The sequence below is a fragment of the Triplophysa rosa genome, linkage group LG3 (genome assembly GCF_024868665.1).
Source record: "Triplophysa rosa linkage group LG3, Trosa_1v2, whole genome shotgun sequence".
Lineage (NCBI taxonomy): Eukaryota > Metazoa > Chordata > Actinopteri > Cypriniformes > Nemacheilidae > Triplophysa > Triplophysa rosa.
This window is the reverse complement of record NC_079892.1, coordinates 15,130,453-15,153,403: the sequence shown is the minus strand read 5'-3', so window position 1 is coordinate 15,153,403 and position 22,951 is coordinate 15,130,453. Positions and strand designations below refer to the sequence as shown.

Sequence of the window (22,951 nt, the reverse complement as noted above, 5' to 3'; positions counted from 1 at the left end):
ATAGCATCGTTTTCCAAGCAATTTTTGACTTTTTTTAAATTCCAAATGTTATGTACAGTTAAAGTTATTTATTTGAGCTGCAAGTCATATATGTAGAAATGATAAAGAAACCATAAAACGCCCGTTTTTATTCTCGTGACGACCTTGTTAAATTGTAGGCTATTGATTCAGTATTTTTTTTATCTATTTTGGTGAGAGAAATTAAAATCAATACTCACGTATTCCGATGAACCAGAGCGGACTCTTCTCTGAAAGACGCCCAGCTGTTACGTGCTTAAAAGGTTGGCAACATTGGTACAACGTTTTGTGTTTGCTGGGTTGATTTCCTTAATAAGGTGAGGAGCAGACTCTACTGAAAAATAAAGTCACTGCGGACAGTCAAGTTTATTTATTAAAGTTTCATATATGCAAATAGCCTTACATGACCAGCATTTTGACCATATCTGTGCAATTTGTTGTATTTTAGTCAGCTCTTTTGGTTGAGGGAAAGGATTTGGCTGGTTAGCATGGTCGGGATTGGTCCCTGCTGGTACAAATCATAACTACACCATTCTAGGAAGCATCTTTCGCCGTTCAAACGCGACAGTGAAATTTCGCCATTAAAATTTTCATGACAAAGATTTCATTATTTTTAATAGGATGCGTGTTGGCTGATTTTCGTTGGATAGCAACATGAAATGTGTTTTGTTTCTGCTTCATTTGGTGTTGCAGAACAGGGTTGTCACTCACTGGTGAATGACTAACGTTATGTGTTCTCGCGGTGCCATCAGACAATAAATGTCATTTTCCCGCGGCTCCAGAGTGAACACTCACATGGTATTCATTTTGACTAATGGTAATGGGTGCACACATGCTACAGGACTAGGCAGGGCCCTAGCTAGGTTAGTTCCAAAAGACACGGGAGAAATTCTTGGGGTGGACCCCCAAAAACTGCAGACAGTGACGCATTTGATTATCAGATTATCAAAACAGACTTTTACTTAGCAGTGTTTATCTTCCTGGCCTGTTATTCTCAAACGCTGTTCTAGTTTTACACGAAATGGATCAGTCCAGTTACTTTTGTAACCCCCCCCCCCCCAGGTGTGAATGGTACAACCCCACGAGTAGCACACGAAGCCTATTGAGCTCTTGTTCTCTCTCGTTCTCTCTCTCTTTCTCTCTCTCTCTCTCTCTCTCTCTCTCTCTCTCTCTGAAAAGGGGATGAGGAGCTGAACAGAGACTCGGATGCTGAGAAGACTGGAATGACCCTATTCAGAGGTAAACATCACAGCATTCAATGTAAGTGCAAGTCTTTCTGCGCGAGACATGATATACTGTGTGTTAAATTGTCAAATGTATTGTGCTTTATAATTTATGTATTGTTAAGACTTTATGTGTTAATATTTAACTTTACTGGTTGTATCAGTCAACATATTATTTAGCATGAAATATTTTGGGGTACATCTCACAAAAACTGTGAAGTAATGTCACGGTCATATTTTATCCCGATATCAAAATATTTTGCTTGAAAATAAGCCGGTTATAGGACTGTGATGGCTTTTGCATTGTTGACTGTAAAGATATATTTTAAAGATTTATACTTATGTAATGTATAACTTTATAAATTAATTTTATCAATATTTTATGAAATAATTTAAAATAAAAATTGGTTATTACATCCGTTTCAGCTGTCACGAAAAGTCACCCTAACAGTATTAAAATTGGCGTTATTTTCCTTATGCCAAATACTTTTTTGTTCATTTTTGGGGTTAAATAGGACAAATAAATAAACATACTTTCTGATCTTCTCTTCCTGAATCAACCTTTTACTTTTTACGGCATTTCTGAAGGTCAAAGGAGGCAAATGTAGCTTAGTTATAGTTCATACACTGCACATATCAGGTAATGTAAGACAGTGTGTGGCAGTGATTTTCTGCTGTTTTTTATGTAAATGGTTTAAACATAGGCTTTTCAAAGTGTTGCTGTTATTGATAAACCCTGAACTTTAAAAACGTAAGCGTATAATGCAGACATGCCGCTCAGATAGAAACACACACACGCACGTACACGCGCACACACACTCTGCAGGTATTTTATTGTGGTCATTACTTGTTAAATGGCCTATATCACTAGGACAATGATGCTTTCTTAGTGAAAGTGCACTGAATAGTGTTCACCCTGTGACAGAGATATAAATCTTTAAAACACAGGTGATTAACCCAAACCAAGCAACAGATGTTGGCTAATAATGGCACTTCTGTACATACTGACAGTGATATAATGATCCTCTCTCTTTAAATATACAGACAATTTCCACTGCCTCTTAAAACTTATTATCATATTTTCTTCTTTCTACCACCCTGATATATGAGGTTCATTTTGCATCTTAATGTTGAAATGCAGATATTCAGTAAGCATGTGATGCTGTGCATGTCACCGTGACAGATGGATTGTTGGATTATTCAGATCTTCATTGCTTCTCTCTCACACAACACTGTACACGTGATGTCTTTTTCATTCAGACGAGAGCATGACGGGGGTGTTGAGACCCAGCAAACAGAAAACCGGTGTGAAGCGTTCTCGCGGTGAGCCTTACAGGTACGTCCACACACACTTGACGGGGTTTACAAAATGTCATTTGTGCTTAAAGTAAACTATTGTAGGAATCGCTGGAAAACGATTGAAGATGATAGATGTACTGTCAGTATTTTTTTCGTATTTATGTTTCACATACCGACACGACAGTCTTGGACTTCATCATTTTGCGTAGTGTTGTAAAGATTTGTTCAATAACCAAAATTCGGCTGCGTGGTCATGTGATCTCATCCTCCGACATGAAGCGATCCACTCCAATAAAATAAAGCAACTTTTATTAGCCTACTGATATGACTCGAGTCTTGAATATTTCAAAGATTCAATGCCACATGCAAGCTTTCTGAAGATTCTTCCATTACATCAACCAGGAGGCTTGTAACACAACTGTTTTTTTTTTGCTCTTGACATTTTTGCTTCCAATATGCATCAGAGGGTTTGTGGACAGTCAGTCAGTAGGCTGTACACAATCACACTATTTCCACATTTCTGTGTCCTGCTATCCTCCTCAGACATACTGTATAACATCTAAAGATTTACAGAATCTTCAGGAAATTGAGCTGTGTTCGTGGCTCACATATGTTGTCCTGATGTGACATTTGGCTTTGCTGATACAACTGCAAAAAACTTGTTTTCTCAAGATGGACATCATCATTCATACAGTGCACCTTGTGTCTGTGTGTGATCATTAGTTTGTTTTACAGTGACAGGCAGACTGAGGCATTGTGGGAACTGTTGTAATGATCTCAGACTGCTCTCTGACTACCTGCCCGAGCAACTTCATGAACTTTGTTTGAGATAATGAGTCCAGAGATGTGTTTCTGAATATCATTTATGGTGTTTGCAACATATCACTATTATTATTGCTCATGGTTCAAATGTGTTTAGGGTCACTTGACTGAAATGTTTTTCTTGACCTTACAATCCTTTTGATCTGAAGGCGTATGTTCATGAAGAATGTGCAAAATAAGTTTCTTTCATTAGAAAACTATTTTTTTGTTTTGTTGTTTAATAACATTTTTGGTATTGATGTGGACTAAATAATGGATCTGCCAATAAGAGCTCAGAATAGATCTGAACTCCTTCAAAAGAGCATCTCAGGATTCTATTGCAAGTAAGTGGATGAGTTTCCTGTTTGGTTATCAACATTCCTCAAAATCTCTTTTTTTTGAGTGTTCTGTGGAAGAAAGAAAGTCATACAGGATTGAAATGACAAGAGGGTGAGTACATGATGACAGCATTTTCATTTTTGGGTGAACTATTCTTTAAGAAGTTTATTAACTGACATGAGCACATTCACAAACTGAATATGATCAAATATTGCTTAGTTTTAGTTTTAGTTTTGTTATGTCGGATGTCTTTATTATTCTAAAATGTGTAAATAAGTTTAAAGAAGTGACACTAAACGTAACCCTAAAATCATACGGTAGTTTATGTATGGTTACGAACCTTTACATTTTAAACGTTGTGCATAACACGCTGACATGTACTACTAAGCAACCACCAATAACACCCTAGCAACCACCCACAATGCCCTGGCAACAACACACAACTACACGTAATTAGCTTGATAGTTAAAATTCTTTCATCAATTACTCATCCTCATGTCATTTCAAACCTGTATAACTTTCTTTCTTCTGCAGAACACAAAAGAAGATAGTTTGACGAATGTTTTTTAATCAAACAACATTGACCCCATTGACTTCCACTGAATGGACACAAAACCACAGAAACATTTCTCAAAATATCCTCTTTTGTGTTCTACAGAAGAAAGAGTCATTTACAGGTTTTGAACAACATGAGGGTGAATAAATGATTCAGGGTCTCTGTTGTCCTACATTTGAATGAAGCAGAATATCATAGAGACATTGGGAATCAGGGGAAAGCTGTCAGGCCATCTGTAAGCTCATACTGCAGCAGTGTTCTGTGAGATAACATTTCCATCAAAAACCGTGAGGATATTGAAGATTGTTTATAAAAACAGAGCTCTGGCTGTTTATTGAGGTTAAGATTACACAGACGCTCAATTGAACGTCACGTATCTACCAGTTACCCATAATGGACACATTTAAGAGGTACAAGATTTAGTCTAATATTATTCATTGAATGCATCTTGCTCTTCCCGCTCTCTTCTTTCTTCTTTTCACTTTTGTTCCACTCTTTCCTGCATCAATACTGCTGTTTCACAGTTCATTTAACCTCATTTACTTTCCTAAGCATCCAAGCAGCTCTTAAGCACTCACACACACAAAACAGGAATTGACTCCAGTTATTTGCATAATGTTATAAGGGGCGGCTTTGGCTTCGATCACTCATGTGTGTGAGAATCGACTGACGTCTCTCATGGCTCCGGGCTCTGTGTGACTGACACAGCTGTTGTGCTTATTTGCCTCTTGTTAAGTGTTTTCACACATCAGGAACTTTCTTCTCTATTTCAATCTCATCAGAGGATCTGACGTCTCATTGGTTATCGCCTGCGGTCAGATTCAGAAGAGGGTTGTTGTTACCGCAGCAGTGAGCGCTGAGATTCGGCGACTCCTGCATTTAAAACACCTCCCGTGAGGCTGTAAAGTGAAACAACCTGATGTGTGTGTGTCTATATTAGCTGAAGACAGATCATCTTTTCGAAGCTATATTTTTATGTCGTTTTTTACATAGCATTTACACCCCAGGCGTGCTGCACGTTTTTTTTATGATTTGCTATGTTGTTAGCTTTAGGGGTGGGGTTAAGGGAGGGTCTTCAGTATTGCGTCGTCTAATATCATATGTTTTTTGTGCGATTCACATCGTACGAATTCATATGAATTGGCCACTTTAAAAAATAGTTACGGATTCCCGACAAAACATTTTTGCCGATACGCATTGAACTACATTGGATTCCACAAAAAGTAGGCAGGAGACTGTGAGAGTTATATTCAGCAGACAACCCAAAAAATTGTTGGAATTGAATATACAGGGCAGGCTGCTAACTTTAAAACAATCACTGGAAGACAATGTACACCGGACTACGGAGCGCAGGAAGGGACAAACATCTCGCAATTTTTGTTTTTATCTGCGTGTTGAGGTAAACTTTGGATATGTACGAAGTCGAGGCAGTTCTTCCCTAAGATTTATTTTACCCCTAATAATATATAAACATTCAATTCAAATGATGACATGCTAAAGTTAAAAAGGTCAATAAGTTATAAGAAGATGTGCTAGTGTATTTAGGCCTTTTTATTTTTAATAAAAATTGATAAGAGGGGAGACATTTTGTCTTGACATACTGCACTTGGCATTAAACTTTTTAAGAAATATTAATTGTCAATCTCAGTTACAGTGGCATTATTACTATCATTTATGCAGTACTAGTACTAGATTTTTTACTGTTCAATAGTTAAATGAGTAATGGATTTTACTACACTGCACAATGTCTCTATTAATGAAACACAATTCAAATTAAATATAGTTAAACTGTCAATTCATGTTTAAGGGGATACTGAGGTGATCTATTCATATTTAAGTATATCACAATTCATACAGAAATGAGATTCAGTGCTGTATTATGAATAAATGACAATTTACTTAAAAATAGCGTGGGGGGCCCCACACATTGCCTTTGCACAGGGCCCGAGATTCTTTGCTACGCCCCTGCTCTGCAATGTAGTATTTATTTAATTTGTGTCATTAATATACATTGCATAGAGAAAAACTTGCAATAATACCATGAATTTCAATACAATATATTTATTTTAATTATTGTTTTATCATAATGTATGTAAAGCTGGTTTGCAACAATGGAAAATGTGAGAAGCAGTATATATATCAAATTGAATTGAATAAATTTGAGAAATTATTCATACGTTATAAAATGTACTCCTATGTAGTATAAGAAACAGGGGCGGACTGGGAAGCAAATTCGGCCCTGGACTTTTCGGCCCACCAATTCTGGGGGGACGGGGGGGTTTGGGGGTGCGATGTGTTTGATGGCATCGGCCCACCACCAAATCTGTCGATGGGGGGGAGGGGTGTTGTATGTAATGTGTGCATTGCGTTACACAATTATGTGTCCGACTCGCTAATGAACCTTAGCGTTGCGTGCATTCGCATTTATAATCGCGTCCGCCAGGCACCAATCGCGGCCGTTCTGGACTTTGACAGAATGTCCTACTGGTCAGTCAGCCCCTGATAAGAAATAGTAATAGTGTCATTTTCCTTAGCAAGCGAGGTTCATACAGAAACACATGATCAGGTCTTCAATTCACAGCGGGTTAGCAGAATGACACTATCGTACAAATCTTTTATGCTGCAGTGTTCGAGCTGTGATGTGACCCGGTCTGATCCCATTCTAATGTATATATTCCTTAATAACTGTACAGTAGTCCTGTAAGGCAAAATAAATCACTCGTCCTATCTGTAGATCAGAGAATCTATCTGGAGTGTGTTGAGTACAGGAAAAACTGTCAGGGCCATAAAATACTTGAACAGCTCCAATATACCAGTTTAACAGCGACATCAGAGGAAAGAAAAGCGATCAAAAATAAATAATTGGCTTTTTTCAGCTGGATCACTTGTTTATTATTTATTCTTATATAGTCTTGAGCACAAGTGATGTTGTGACAGAACAGAAAGGCTGTGTACTGTAATGCATGTATTAATGTATGCTTATTGAAAACAATTTATGATACCATCTTATCTTTAATCCCCAAAAGCAAAGCTCAGGAACGTTTAAGCGTGCTGCCTATAATTCTCCATCAGTGTTATTTGTAAAAAGTTAGGATTTATGATCCCTCAGGTCACACCGTGAGGCTTGCTCACGCACGATCCGAAGGCAGCGACATTACTTTCTACAAATCAATTCATGTGCACTCAGCATTACACTTCAGCTCTGGGGGTTGTCATAATTTTCTCGTTAATCTAAAATGGACCTGTTTTGATTTTTAACTGTGCTGAAACCGCCAAAGATTTCCCCTCCGGGCCATTAACCTCCATCCCGCTTCCGTGATCCCAATTCATTTCTGCGAGCCCCTTTTCCCCGGTGTGAACGCTCGATCTGAATCAATCAATCTGAGTTCCCTTAAGCAAAGAAGCAATCGTCTCATGACAGGCGCTCGACACAAAACCTCGTTAGATTTACACCACATTCCCGATAGCCAATCATCTCCGTTCAATAAATTTGCCCCGGTGCAGCATTTCACACCCGATGTGTCCGGCGGCAATTTACACAGCGAATTTAGTAAACAACAAACAGATGTGCTAATGATGCGGCGCGCATTTCCGCTGGCTAAAAAGCATACATCACAACGTTTCGTGCCAATTCAATATTCTTTATTAAGCTGAAACCTCATAAAATGGGATATCAATGCCCAATGACGTCTCTGTCGCCCGGGCTGTCCCCAAATTTATTCAACTTCCAGCCAATCCATCTTTCTATTCAAATGAAGGTTGATGTGTGTCCAGATGTACATCAGCAGCCTCTGATAAAACTGCATACAGTGAAGCGTTTGATTCGGATACGTCTGGTGCTTCTCTCCGTGAGTCGCCAGACAGCAACTGAACTCTAGATAATGAAGCTTGTCTGAAAGATCAGCTTGTCACTTTAGAAGAAAATCTCATTAGTTTTAAGAGACCCCTCTGTGTGTCGTGTGATCCAATTTCCTTAGCGCAGAGAGTGAGGGAGGAACAGCAGGATGGCGTATTAGATTTTGTGGCGTTCGGTTGGAGCTGTGGTGGAGCGGTTAACTCGTGTCGTGCTGCGATGCTTGATTCCAGCCTGTTATGTGTTTCATTCTCATACTCTCTTTTTGCTCTGTCATTTTTCATGACAGTACTGTGAAACCATGTGATTTTCAAAACAGTCCGCATTCTTACATCGATCACATGGAACATGGACAAGTGATGCCACAGTGAGTGTGTTTACTTGTAGTTGCATTCCCTTTACGCTTAGTAAGCTGATAACGTGTAAGGTCATGTAAATGTGTAAAACAGTTTTCCTTTATTAAGGAAATATTATAAACCGACTATTTAACGGTCTGATAAGCTGATAACTATTTCATTGTCTTGCTTAAACTCTGAATGTGACAGTGATTTCTCCACGTTAGTCCCAAAACTGTGGAATAAATAACAGACAATGTGCTGGTAATTTTCTGCCTGCACATTATCTGGTAATTTTACCGACATTTCCGTTCACTAACACGTCTTTATTTTCTTAATTGTCTGCTTTAAAAGCTGTAGCCTTGTCACGGTTTGCGGCAGAACCCAGATAGCAGTGAAGGGGTTAACACAAAATATTGATTAAAATGTAGAACAAAAACCCAGGATGGGGGAACAAACGCGGTAACATAAGACTTCTCAAAAGGGCAAACAAAAAATTCCCACTAGGGGGCAAAACAGGAACTAAAGCAAAAACAAACAAAACTCACAATGAGGGACGAGGCAGGGCAAGGCAGGAACAAGATATTCTAGACAGGGCCTAAACACGAGCGGGGTAAGAAGAACGAACCGACAAGGGACAAAGAGAAACTGGGGCTACAAATAGGGAACGCTAAGGAGGGAAGTTAGCAAGGGGCAGGTGAAGAGAATCAAACATTTTTGACATGATTTTTGATAGATATTTTGAGCGAAATGTTTCATTTTGGGACAAAAGTCACGAAGCATGAGCTTCATGAATGCCAGCGGCTCTTAACCCACATGCACTACAATGTGCACTCCACACATTTGCAAGATGCTTTCATTCAAAGCAACGTTCAGTGCATTCAAGCAATACATTTTTTATGTGTTTTCCTGGGGCTCGAACCCATGAGATTTGAAACCAACTGAGAGACAGGAACATACAACGTGCATTCAGTGCATTCAACAACATCAGACGATGCACACATCTTCAAGTACTAAATAATCTCATACTCAGAGAATCAATAATGTATTCATTCAAAAGTCTGAATCGTTAAGTGGAATAAAAAAATTGAATAGAACATTTCTCTGTACTCATTGTTGGGTTTTGTGCGCATTTGTGAGTATGTAACAAAAAGCAATTTAGCTAAATATTTAAAAAGCAAACAATTTAAAGAATAAGGATTTGTGGATAAACGACGGCCGAACAGTTCTGCAGAATTCTGTGGGGGCCATTAATTCTTTTGTTCTTCTATCTTGGTCTCTATCTAAACTCTTTTTCTTAATTGCATGCTCCATCACGTTTCTGACACCAGCAGCAGATTTCTTCAGCCTCCTGATATCTCTCTCCGGTCACAAACTGCAGCGCACCGCCCCAGGGCACGATGGGAAAAGAATCTTATTTCATAGACACCCCTGCTAATCTTTAAATAAATGCTTTCCATTTTTTGAAAGAGCTCTTTGTTGCCAGGTTTTGTCGGATGCATATGGCGAGGATGTGACGGAAGGAATAAAGTTGGAGACGTAGAGTGATCAATAAAGTGCCACTGAGCTAACGCATGTATCATGCAGAGGCTGCGGCTGGAATACATAATGAGCTGTGATGTTCTTCTTCAGCCGTGGAAGAGGAAGTAGGACAGAAACTGACAATAACAATCAAGACTTGTGAATCAGAGTTTATGCAGAAAGACTTTCCACCTTTTTACTGAGAAGAGAGCAATAAATGATACATCTCTGCATTCAGTTTTCAGCAAATAAAATATATCAATGACTCCAAAGTTTCTGTATTAAAGTGATTGGTTACCTAACAATAAAAACATATTGTTATTATTTATTGACCCTCATGTTGTACTTTTATCTGTGGAACACAAAAGAAGATATTTTAAGGAATGTCTCGGTGGTTTTATGTTCATACAATGGAAGTCAATGGGGTTTGGTTACCGACATTCTTCCAAATAACTTCTTTTATGTTCTGAAGAAGAAAGTTGTACAGGTTTGGAATGACTTTGGTTTGAAGCAAGGTTATTTTAGTTGACTAAAATTAAAACTTTGAAAACGTCTCTGTTCATTGAAATCAAATAAAATATTGACCTAAAAATTATGGGGAAAAACTTAACTAAAGGAAAAATTGAGATATTGCCTCAAAAATAAATTGAAATAAGTTTAAAGCACTAAAATTATAATAATAAACAAAAACTGAAATAGAAATTAATTAATATTATATAGCAACATAAAATATAAACAAATAAATTATAAAATGGCAAAAGCATATAACAAAATTGCTAAAACTTTAACTAAAATTAACATAAAAACTAAAGATCTAAAAATAAAAGCTAATTAAAAAATAAATAAAACTAAAAATGAAAACTATAATAACTCTGGTTTGAAGATGAGTAAACGATGAAAACAAAATAATTTATTTTTTGTATGAATTATCTTTTTTGTTGGTTTGTGAGCCACTGTGAATGAGCTTTTCTATTTATAGTTTTACACTTGTAAAAGAAATGCAAACATTGCATAGCATCACTTATACTTTGCAATTCCACATTTCTAAACCTAAAGTTTTTTACGTAATCATGCAAATATCAAAGAAATGCATTTATGGAAGCCAGAGATATGAAACAGGAACATCTCACATATCAATAGCGTTAGTCACGTGAGTCAAGCTAGCATCAGTTTATCCTCATCCTCCTATAGAAACATGATGCTATCACACCTTTCTTTTAAAATTCATCAGCTCACAAGCAGATTACCCTCCTCCATCCCCAACTCCACGTCAAATTTACATACTCAGACGTTTTGATATTACTCTTCATAAGTCTCAATTACATTGAATTATGTGTTATGCTTAAATGTCATGAAATCTGTTTGTTCTGTTCTGGGGGGGGGGTATCGCTGCTTTCCCTGCTTGCATTCATGCTGGCTACATGGATGGACAGGCAGTTTTGGCTAGAACAGAACTATACCACCAATCTAAACTGTAAGATAATTGTCCATTTTTGACAATAGGGATCCTGACAGAAGTAAGTTTTAACATTTGAAGAGACTGTAATATAATGAAGCTTCATAAACTGGTTTTCAATTACAGGGTTTTCGATTACCAGCAAGTGCCAATCTCTGTGACAAGCATCCCATGTGACTTCACACCCTTTCAACAGCCGTGTTCATCTCCACCTTCTACAGCCCTGCAGAGAAGCAGAGAAAAACCTCAGAGCAGACGCAAGTCCAGAAACAGAGCAGCTCAACGTGAGAATCACATCTCTATGCTCTGTTACATATTAGCACTACAATATTTACACAATCCAGCATCGGTATCTGGTTGTTCATACTGTATGTCTTTGTTATGATGTAGGATGGTGTGTTTGGTGTATGTCGCATATGTAACCATGTTATTTGTGAGCGTGTATATCCGCGTGCACACATGCACCTCTGCTGTCAAACTCCAGATGGTTTCTTCATTAAAATCCTCCATCCGCTATGGGACTACTCCCTTCATAATCAACCCTAGCCTATCACCGAAAGCAATTATACCAAATTAATAGTGCATAACCAATAAGAAGTGTTTATAGTGCTTTATTACAAGCCCTAATAGTTTTTACTACCAGCCGATCACAGTAGAATGAGTTTGCCTTTGTAGCTAGGAGGTCAAAGCGCTTTTTAATGGCTGGCACTGAACTGGAATGGTTGTTTTTATCCAGCTGGGATTGTAGGGGTGTGCGAGTGGTATTATCACATTGGGATAAGAGAGGTTGAATTAAAGTTGCCATCATTAGAGGGATTACATTAGCAGAGTTGCTGATAGGCAAGAATTAGGCACTGAATGATCTCCGTTTATCACTTGAAGGCACTGTTGCTTTTTGCTTTTAAAAGTGTTTGATTTACTTGAATGTGGGTTAACTCAGTATGCTGGGTTAATTTAACCCGACAGCTACATTGTAAAAAAAAACACACTTTTACAGAATTTTTCTGTTATTATTTACAGATTTTCCATGTGTAATTTTTTTATTGTTTTTTTACAGATTTTTCGCAACAAAAAAAAATTACAGAAAAAGACAGCAAATTTCCCAAAAAAATAAGGAAAATGTGAAATTTTACAAGAAAATAACTTATTTTACGGTTTTTTTCTGGCACCCCAGCTGCCAGAAAATTTCTGTTTTTTAGCTTTTCCACATAAATAAAAAAAAACAATTTGACTGTTTTTACAGATTTTTTAAATGTATTTTTCGAAACTCAAGAAAAACAGGGGAAATGTAACCATTATTTTACAGTTTATTTCTGGCGCCCCTGCTGTAGCCAGCTGCGCCCCATGCTGGCAGAAAATTATTTTTGAAATACGGTCAAAAACTATAAAATTACAGCAAAAAACAACAAATTTACAAGAAAAAGGGGAAACAATTTAAAGAGCAGGTTTCAAGGTTTTTGTAAGTGTCCTAATGTTGTATTAGAGTCCCCAACAACATGTTCAAATGCATCAAAGGTAAAAAAAAATGGTGCTATTTTCTTAAAATAAGCATTTAGTATCTATCCATTTCTCAAAGATCCCTAAACGATTCCTCCGAAGCTGTTCAAATGTTCCGCTTCTCTAAGCTCCTCCCTACCGCGAGTCCAGTGTGCTCCGATTGGCCAACTGGCCCAATCAGTTGTGATTGGTCTTTCTTCATACACTGCGTGTCAGAAACGAAACGCCCATTACCACAGTTCTTATCTCAGGAAGGTTTTTGTAAACAAAGACGCTGTGTGTAAAAATGGCATCAGTATTACCATATCACAAGTTTTTATCTTCATAAACCATTCAGACTATTGTTTTCTGTTGATCTTTTTTAGAATAGAATAGAATAGAATAGAATAGAATAGAATAGAATAGAATGAGCTTTATTGGCCAAGTATGTTTCCACATACGAGGAATTTGTTATAGTGACAGAAGCTCCACAGTGCAACAGAAAGACAGCAACAGGACAGAACACAGATGATAAAAAAAAATAATATACAGTAATATAGAAATAGGCAATGTACAAAACAGCAAAAACACAATATACAATATAGACAATTATGTATGTACAGGTCTGATATGTGCAAATTTGGTGAATAAATAATGTAAAATATAGTTGTGTGTTGCGCGTTTAATGTCAAGTGTTCATAAGATGGATTGCCTGAGGGAAGAAACTGTTCCTGTGTCTGGTCGTTCTGGTGCTCAGTGCTCTGTAGCGTCGACCAGACTGTAACAGTTCAAAAAGGGAGTGTGATGGGTGTGAGGGGTCCAGAGTGATTTTACCAGCCCCTTTGCTCATTCTGGATGAGTACAGTTCTTGGAGAGTGGGGATGGTTGTACCAATGATATGCTCAGCAGTCCGGACTACCCTCCGTAGTCTTCTGAGATCAGATTTGGTAGCTGAGCTGAACCAGACAGTTATAGAAGTGCAGAGGATGGATTCGATGATGGCAGAGTAGAACTGTTTCAGCAACTCTTGTGGCAGGTTGAACTTCCTCAGCTGGCGAAGGAAGTACAGCCTCTGCTGGGCCTTTTTAACAATAGAGTCAATGTGAGTGTCCCACTTCAGATCCTGAGAAATTGTGGTGCCCCGGAATCTGAATGACTCCACTGCAGTCACAGTGCTGTTCATGATGGTGAGTTTGCGGAGAACAGGGGGCTTTCTCCTGAAGTCCACGATCATCTCAACAGTTTTAAGCGTGTTAAGCTCCAGGTTGTTAAGACTGCACCAGACAGCCAGCTCCTTGACCACCTGTCTGTAAGCAGACTCGTCACCGTCCTGAATGAGGCCGATCAGTGTGGTGTTGTCTGCAAACTTCAGGAGCTTGACAGAGGGGTCTTTAGATGTGCAATCATTCGTGTAAAGGGAGAAGAGCAGTGGGGAGCGAACACAGCCCTGAGGAGCTCCAGTGCTGATGGTGCAGGTGTTGGATTTGAATTTACCAAGCTTTACTAACTGCTGCCTGTCTGTCAAGAAGCTGTTGATCCACTGACAGACAGGGGTGGGGACGGAGAGCTGTGCCAGTTTATTCTGAAGGGTGTCCGTGATGATGGTGTTAAAAGCGGAGCTGAAGTCCACAAACAGGATCCTCGCATAGGTCCCTGGTCTGTCCAGATGCTGAAGGATGAAGTGCAGTCCCATGTTGACAGCATCATCCACAGACCTGTTTGCTCTCTAGGCAAACTGCAGGGGGTCCAGTAAGGGACCAGTGATGTCCTTCAGATAGGCCAAAACCAGTCTTTCAAATGATTTTATGGCCACAGACGTTAGAGCCACAGGTCTGTAGTCATTAAGTCCAGTAATTTTGGGTTTCTTTGGGACTGGGATGATGGTGGAGCGTTTGAAGCATGAGGGGACTTCGCACAGCTCCAGTGATCTGTTGAAGATCTGTGTGAAGATGGGGGCCAGCTGGTCAGCACATATTTTTAGGCAGGCTGGTGACACACCGTCTGGGCCTGGTGCTTTCCTTCTTTTGTTCTTTCTGAAGACCTGGCGCACATCTTCTTCAGTGATCTGAATTATAGGTGTGGGAGAGAGGGGGGTTGCTGAAGGTGTGAATTTTCGTCATAGCTGTGGGAGAACAACAACGGCTCTATCCAAAAGTTGATCATTACTTTGATTATACAGAGAGGAGTAACTGAGCAAGTTAGCGAGAGCTTCCAAAGATAATGCACACACCTTTACATAATAAAATGATATAGTGCTGCAGTCCGTTTTTAAAATAATGACAAGCAAACCGTTTTGTTTGAAGGGGATCGTGACCACAGCTAAACTTGGCACACTTGACAAAACCATAATGTGAGACACGTTAGCAAAGTGCTACCATGACTAAACGATAAAGGGATACAGTTTGTACAATACTACGACATGTAGAACGACAACAGTCTACAATAACCGCCACATTATTAGGTAAGAGCCGGATTATTAAAACTGTAACACTGTTAATTTATACGTTGTTTACCTGGAAACCTACAGCTGTACTAAATATACAACACGGATTAGCACAATTACTTTAACGTATATTGTAAGCACTCAATTTAACATGTACACTTAACGTATTTATCATACTTACAGCTTGTGGTTCTGAGACGCTTGTTAGTCCAAATAAAGTTGGTATTGACTTATCTTTAAGTGTCTAGCGGCTGGCAAATCCCGCGTTGAACTCGCCAAAATTTGAGAAGCAGTCGGCGGTAAAATGACGAGCACATTACACAAGGTTGGAATTGTACTGCAGTGGTATCGTGGGGAAAAAAATGTAACCCTGATCCTTCACATCATCATCCTTTGGCAGCGAAAACAAAGTACATTTGCGTTCACAGCACAAAACACAGCGTCCCCTCGACATGTTGTATACGCAACACTAGTGAAGTATCGATGTTACACTCAAAAGATTCGAAAGCCTAACGATTTGTTTGGGCGGTTCGGAGTCGACTCCTTACTTTGGAAGCCAATATCTTAATTTATCATGGACTTTTTGGAATAACAACTTTGCAGATCGTCAAAATTGAAGGAAAGCTACGTTACACACTGAAATGCCGGTAATTTTATGAGATTCATGAAACCTGCTCTTTAATATATATCCTTATGTCCCATAATTTTACAGGGAAAAAATATTTTACAGTATATTTCTATTTTTCCATTCAACAGAAAATTCCCTTTTTTTACAGAATTTTTTTACAGTATAGGTTCATCTCTTTTTGACCCAACACCAGGTTGAAAATAACCATTCTTCTATATATCTTTCTACCTAAATATATAATACCAAGCAAAAGGATTTCTGGTTTCCAGTGACCTGTTTCTATCACTTCTGTCAATGCTGAATATAAAAGTTATTGCTTGGTTACTTATTATGACTCTTTCTTGTCTTCTGCAGTAAGAATGGAGGAGTTGCTGTGTATTAAGAAAGAACTGACAGTGATTAAATCGCAGATAGATGGGTTACTGGACAATCTGGAGCGGATGGACCCACAAAGCCAAGAGTCATCAGGTAAAACCCTAGAGCCTTTGACTTTAATGGCTCTCCTGGTGCATAGTAAGCTACTGTAAATGGCCATTATAATTCATTGTCTATGGGACAATAGACTTGCGCTGAGGGTTGTGGGATTGAATCGGAACAAGCAATGAGATCATCACAAAGTTTAAACAGAAAATCAATAGAGGGGAAACACTGGATGCTAACCAACCTATTCTCATTCTCACAAAATGTTTAATGCTCTCTCAGACACTTTGGATTAAAGCTAAATGTATAAATGTAAATGACAACATTTGTATTAATTGTGCATTTGGAAATCATCATCAGTTTTTCTGTCATTGATCACCTTGTGTCATTTACTGACTGTGTGTGTGTTGAATCTCAGGGCGAGGTGTGGCGTGCTCTCCGCTCCACGGTTCTGTGAGCAGTGTGGACAGGTCATCCGGTGACACCCCTCCTCTGAAAACAGATGAAGAGACACAGAGTCCACAGACAGCAGACAGCAGTGATGAAGACAGACAGCATGTAAACAAACACACACAATAGCTGATGTGCAGTTGTTACTCAGTGACTGAGACACAGTGTGATTAATGATGTTTTTATAAGCTGTAATTATATCAGTTGTACTAGAAAATCAATCTGCCCTTACATATATTTACTGGTCCTGTAAAATGCAACAGTAAATAAAGGAATTGTTAAAACAATCAAAAACACGGTTTAAAGGACATCCGACCTAAATGATTGATTTTAGTCCCATAATGCAACTGTTTGACATTTGTCTGTTTACTATAGGTTAATGGCTATGAATCACATTTACTCTACATGTGAAGATCAGGTAGCGTAAGTGTGCAAACAGTGTGTTGTTCTAAATCATTGGTTCTCAACCAGGGGGCGCAGAGGTGCTGCGGGGGGCGCGACGGTTCCCCGAAACCTCATCCTTTGGAACTCGATCGCAAATGCACAGAGAAACGCAGTTGCAAATTGACGGAGGACAATGCTCCATCTGAAGCTGCGTGCGTGAGCGGCCGCGCAGACTCATTGTAGGTCCTGCGCAGTGCAATTTCAGGCTGCGCACAAAAGCTTAATATCTACAGGACAAAGTAGGCAAACGTCCACTAAGGAAGCAGCAGCACATCATCTTAAGAAACAGGTAGATAATATAAGTATGTTTGTCTTTCAGACTGTAATTTCAGAATAAGCGCAAGTCTCTCTCTCCCCCGATGAGTTCAGAGTACACGTGAAGGGAGTGAGTGGCGTGTTGATAAAGTGCCTTTTCATATATTTCTGAACTTGGATGGCTGTTTAAGGCTGTTGACAGTTGTTAAAGATGTAAAGCGCTATTTTCGACATAAATTACACCACACCGCATCTGTATTATACAGCGCCCTCCACTATTATTGGCACCCTTGGTAAATATGAGCAAAGAAGGATGTAAAAATAAATCTGTATTGTTTCTCCTTTTGATCTTTTAAGTAAAACAATATATATCACATCATGAAAACAAAAATGTTTTCTCTCATACTCCCTGGTCACAATTATTGTCACCCTTGTATTCAAAACTTTCTGCAACCTCCATTTGCATGAAAAACAGCTCGGAGTTTTTTCTTTTATGTCTGAAGAGGTTTGAGAATGTATGGAGTTCATTCCTTCATACAGAATCTCTTAAGATCCTTCAAATGTTGGTCCTCTCTTATCATCAGTTCATATCACTCATTTTCTATAGGGTTCGGGTCAGGGAACTGGGATGGCTATGGCAGGATCTTGATTTTGCCTTCAGTGACACATTTTTTTTGTTGATTTTGATGTTTATTTTGAACCAGTGTTCTGATGGAAGATCTAACCACGACCCATTATAATATTTCTAGCAGAGCAAGTCAGGTTTGTTGGTATTTGATATCAAACATAATGCCATGTATCTGATCAAGATGTTTAGGACCTCTGGTAGAAAAGTAGGTCCACAACAATAAAGATCTGGCGACATATTTAACTGTGGACATGGGGCATTTTTTATCCCTGTGTGCACCAAACCTATCTTGTGTTATTGCTGCCAAAAAAACCTCTTTTTCATTTCATATGGCCATAGAACCAGTCCTGGTTGAAGTTCCAGTATGGCAGATTAATATGGTGCAGTTTATTTTTGCATAAGAGCAGAAGATTTGTTTCTTGAACAATGTCTCAAACAACTTGTGCTGATGGAGGTGCAGTTTTCCTTCATTTTTATTAAATGCTTTCTGACCCCCAAAATTCAACTGCAAAAAAAAACAGTTTTTCTTCTTCTCCTCGCTGTGCATTGAGACAAAAGACACACATCCTGTTTCAAGCTGATTTTCAACATATCCAGTCCATTAAAACCTCTTGATCATTGCCCTGATGCTGGAAATGACATTGTTTATTGTTTTAACTATTTCCTTAAAGCCATTTTGTATTTTGTGTAGCTCAACAGAACTATGTTGCACATCAGAACTACAGTATATTCTTTGGTTTTATCCATTGTGATGAATGATTAAGCGGGGTTGGGCTTTGTGTTGCTAATATTTATTCTCCTGTGCAACAAGAAGTCATGACAGGACAACATCATGTTTCTAGTCACCTTGGTGTGTAAGAAAATGTAAATATCAATGGGAATATACTTGAGAGATATTTTACTCATAAGTGTTTCTAAGGGTGCCAATAAGTGTGACCAGGGTGTATAAGATAACATATTTTTTTTCATAATGTTATATTCTCCCCACTTTAAATATTTTTAGTTTAATGAAATGTTGGAATATTGTAGATTTTTTTTAATAAAAGATCAAAAGGAGAAACAATGCAGATTTATTTTTACAGCCTTCTTTGCTCATATTTACCAAGGGTGCCAATAATAGTGGAATGGCACTGTAAATTGCGAATAAACCCTCGCTCGTGTTAAAATGAATGAAACGCGCAATCTTCTCATGATCTGGCAGATTAATCCTTTTGGAACGATGTCCAAAACGCTACAATTTTGTAATGGTTTTAATGCAAAAGCTAATGGTTCACATTAAACTATTCATTTTTCTGATGGTTTCTAAATTACATTTATAATCTGATCTCTTGAGATCAATCTGTCATATGCAGGTATTTTTTGCTTCTTTATATATATATATATATATAAACTATATCTAACATATTTTACGCATTATCTGTCAGGGAGGTGCGTGGAGAGAAGAACCCAAGCGCAGGCAGACGTGAAGGGGTTAAACACAAGACTTTAATACACGAAACGAGAAAACAACACCCACAATGGGGACAACCAGAACTATAACTAAAATAAAAACTGAAACAAAACACTTCCCACGGGGGGGGCAAAAACAAACTAACAAAACAAGGCACGACACAACGTCTTACAAAAAAAACACGGCAGGGTGACTAAGACTAAAACACAACACTCACATTACACGGACAAGGCAATTGAACAGGCACACGGGCAACGACACGACAATAGAACCAGGAACAGGATACATCCAACGCTCACAACCACAGAGCACGCACAACAAACGTAATACACGAGCACAGGACAAAGGAACATGAGGGTATAAATAGGGAAGACAAACGAGGGATAACGAGCAAGGGCAGGTGTAGAACATAAGACACAAGAGGGAGACAATACAGGAAACGAGAGGGGCGGGGCCAATGACAAGACCTGAGAAAACACATGAGATGTCAAAAAACAAACATCTCATGGCTTTCTCACATATAACCTAAGGCTTTGCCATGACTCTGCTACAGGACCAAGAAAAACATGAATAAGGAAGCAGAGCCATGACAGAAGCCCCCCCTTTAATGAGCACCTCCAGGTGCTCACCAAGGGGTAGACGGACAAGACAAGGCAGACTGGGAGACAGACAGGACAAGGCAAAACAAAGAAAACAAAATCAAGGGCAGACAAGTCACAATAACAACAGGACTAGGGTGGGACATCAAAAATAACAAACATGGGAGGGGGGGTGGGCTCAAACAAGGGCCCATAGGGGGCAGTCCATGGGGGTGGGGAGAAGTCCCAGTCCCTGGCTGCGCTCGAGGGTGCGGAGTCCTGGGGGACTTAAGGGGAGTCCTGGTGGGAACAGTCTTTGGCCCTGGGAGTTTCCCGGGGCCCGACCTGGCTGTCGGACTGGGGACCGGCTGGAAGGCCGGCTGGGCAGGGCTTGACGCCGGCTGGGCAGGGCTTGACGCCGGCAGGAAGGCCGGCTGGGCAGGGCTTGACGCCGGCTGGAAGGCCGGCTGGGCAGGGCTTGACGCCGGCTGGAAGGCCGGCTGGGCAGGGCTTGACGCCGGCTGGAAGGCCGTCTGGGCAGGGCTTGATGCCGGCTGGAAGGCCGGCTGGGGCGCCGGACTGGACACCGGACTGGACATCGGACTGGACGCCGGCTGGATCACCGGACTGGATGCCGGCTGGACCACCGGACTGGACGCCAGCTGGATCACCGGACTGGACGCCGGCTGGATCACCGGACTGGACGCCGGCTGGATCACCGGCCTGGACACATGACTGGACAAAAGACTGGACAAAAGACTGGACGCCGGTTGCACCGGGCTGGATGCCGGCTGCACCGGACTGGACACTGGACAGGACATCGGCAGCACCACCGGACTGGACGCCGGCTGCACCACCGGACTGGACACCGGCCGCACCATGAAACATGAGGGTATTATATAGGGAGACAGACAAAGGATAATTAGCAAGGGGCAGGTGTGGGTAATGAAACACTCAGGGAAAGTTAACAAGGAAACGAGAGGGGCGGGGCCAATGACAAGACCTGAGAAAACACATGAGATGTCAAAAAACAAACATCTCATGGCTTTCTCACATATAACCTAAGGCTTTGCCATGACTCTGCTACAGGACCAAGAAAAACATGACTAAGGAAGCAGAGCCATGACATTATCTTATCTATCCTCAATGTACAGATTGGGGGGCGCCTCCATGAAAAGGTTGAGAACCACTGTTCTAAATAAATAACACCTATAGGATGCAGCTCTTTCCAATACTAAATATGTTGTTGCTGTTTCTGACAGATTGTAAACTCACAAACAAGATGTTTCAAGAAATACTAAACAGCAAAGCGAGGAGATGGAAGACGGGAAATACAGGATGAGATGGAGCATTTCCACATCATCTATCATCTGCTGAAATTAAACTCAACATGAACGCAGAGCTGAAAGATTTCCGTATATATTCATATGAGTTCAGCTGTTAAATGCTGGACTGATTTTATAAGAATCTTTTGATCATTGAATTGAGCTTGAAGTGTTTGAATCCGGTTTTCCAGCAAAACAAAAGTGACTAATGATATAGCAGGTCATTTCAACACATTTAATGTTTTTACAGCATATCAATGAAGATACTATATTAGATCAAGATAATATAGAATGTGCTCACACACAGCAATATGTGATATCCCACAAAAACACACGTTATAGTTTAGACGAATGTCTAAATGGGTCTTGAAGACCTACAGTATTTCACCCAATAATTCAAAAATAATGTTTGATCACGGAAATGTGTATTAAAAAATATAAATATTTAGTATTTTTTACTTGTTAATTTAATTTGTTATTTATATAAATACTTCTGAAAGAAAATGTCATAGTGTAATACATAAAATGGTCAAATTGATTTCTGCTTTGTTTGTATGTTTCTTAGTTATTTATTTACTTTTTCTTGTAATACATACTGTATCATGGAATGCCACGTTGATTTGCTTGCATTGTTTTGTTGCATTAATTCATTGCAAAATAAAGACATTGTGCATTTATTGATTCAGAATAAAATGTTTTGAATAGAGTTAACCCTGCTGCAGCATTGCTTGTGGTCTTCACTTATTAAACCACTGAACTAAACCAAACAAAACCACAGCTCAAAGTCCATCTCTAACAGTTCTCTAACAGGATCTTTAAACGTCAAGGTATGATTTTACATTCAGATTAATCTTCCTTACAGTAGCCTACTTTATATCAAATGAGCACACGGGATGTTGCAACATGAGAAACACATTTTTGCTCAAATATTGACCCTGCATGTTTACACTACTTTGTTTTTGTTGATTAACTCATTGATTCACAAACAGTGAGTCAAGATAGCCGTATTTATATGTCTGAACACGGTCAGATGATACAGACTACATAACAGGTAAGAGCTCATATATTCACTTACAAAGTATAACAACAATATTGTAGTATACATACAGCCGCAGACAAAAACAGAGACATTGCTAAATTGTTTTCAGGTTTTCTGAATTTAATATTTGAAGAGTTTGGTTACAAAATGAGATTTTTTCTAAAATCATGTTTTTTATTGTGCATTCCAATTCATATCAATCAAACTGCAGTTGCTTTGTTTTGATTTAAGCCATAATAACTAAAAAAAATACAACTAACACAATTAAACACAATAAAAACGTGATAACATAATAAAAAACATTTTTTTTAAATGGAGTCATCTCATTTTGGAACCAAACTCTTCCTTTATGGGTATGTGTTTAGATAAAATGATCACTTTTGTTTCTTTCTGTGAACTACTAACAGCATTTCT

At 39.2% G+C, this 22,951-nt stretch overlaps 1 protein-coding gene across 1 annotated transcript; it reads left to right on the top strand.

Annotated features, from left to right (window-relative positions):
• The first annotated feature begins 1,216 nt into the window (after window positions 1–1,216).
• si:dkey-234i14.2 (heterogeneous nuclear ribonucleoprotein C) lies at window positions 1,217–22,106 on the top strand. The gene is made up of 6 exons (XM_057330083.1): window positions 1,217–1,257; window positions 2,502–2,577; window positions 11,528–11,685; window positions 16,303–16,416; window positions 16,787–16,926; window positions 21,436–22,106. Exons 1-6 carry the CDS (start codon window positions 1,242–1,244, stop codon window positions 21,472–21,474), a joined length of 543 nt encoding a protein of 180 aa, XP_057186066.1. The 5' UTR covers window positions 1,217–1,241; the 3' UTR covers window positions 21,475–22,106.
• Window positions 22,107–22,951: the final 845 nt, after the last annotated feature.

Bases quoted from the DNA above. Each gene is read 5' to 3' on its own strand.
- si:dkey-234i14.2 (XM_057330083.1), top strand. The intron at 11,686-16,302 runs GTGAGAATCACA...TGTCTTCTGCAG, and splicing joins CAGAAACAGAGCAGCTCAAC to TAAGAATGGAGGAGTTGCTG. The intron at 16,417-16,786 runs GTAAAACCCTAG...GTTGAATCTCAG, and splicing joins ACAAAGCCAAGAGTCATCAG to GGCGAGGTGTGGCGTGCTCT.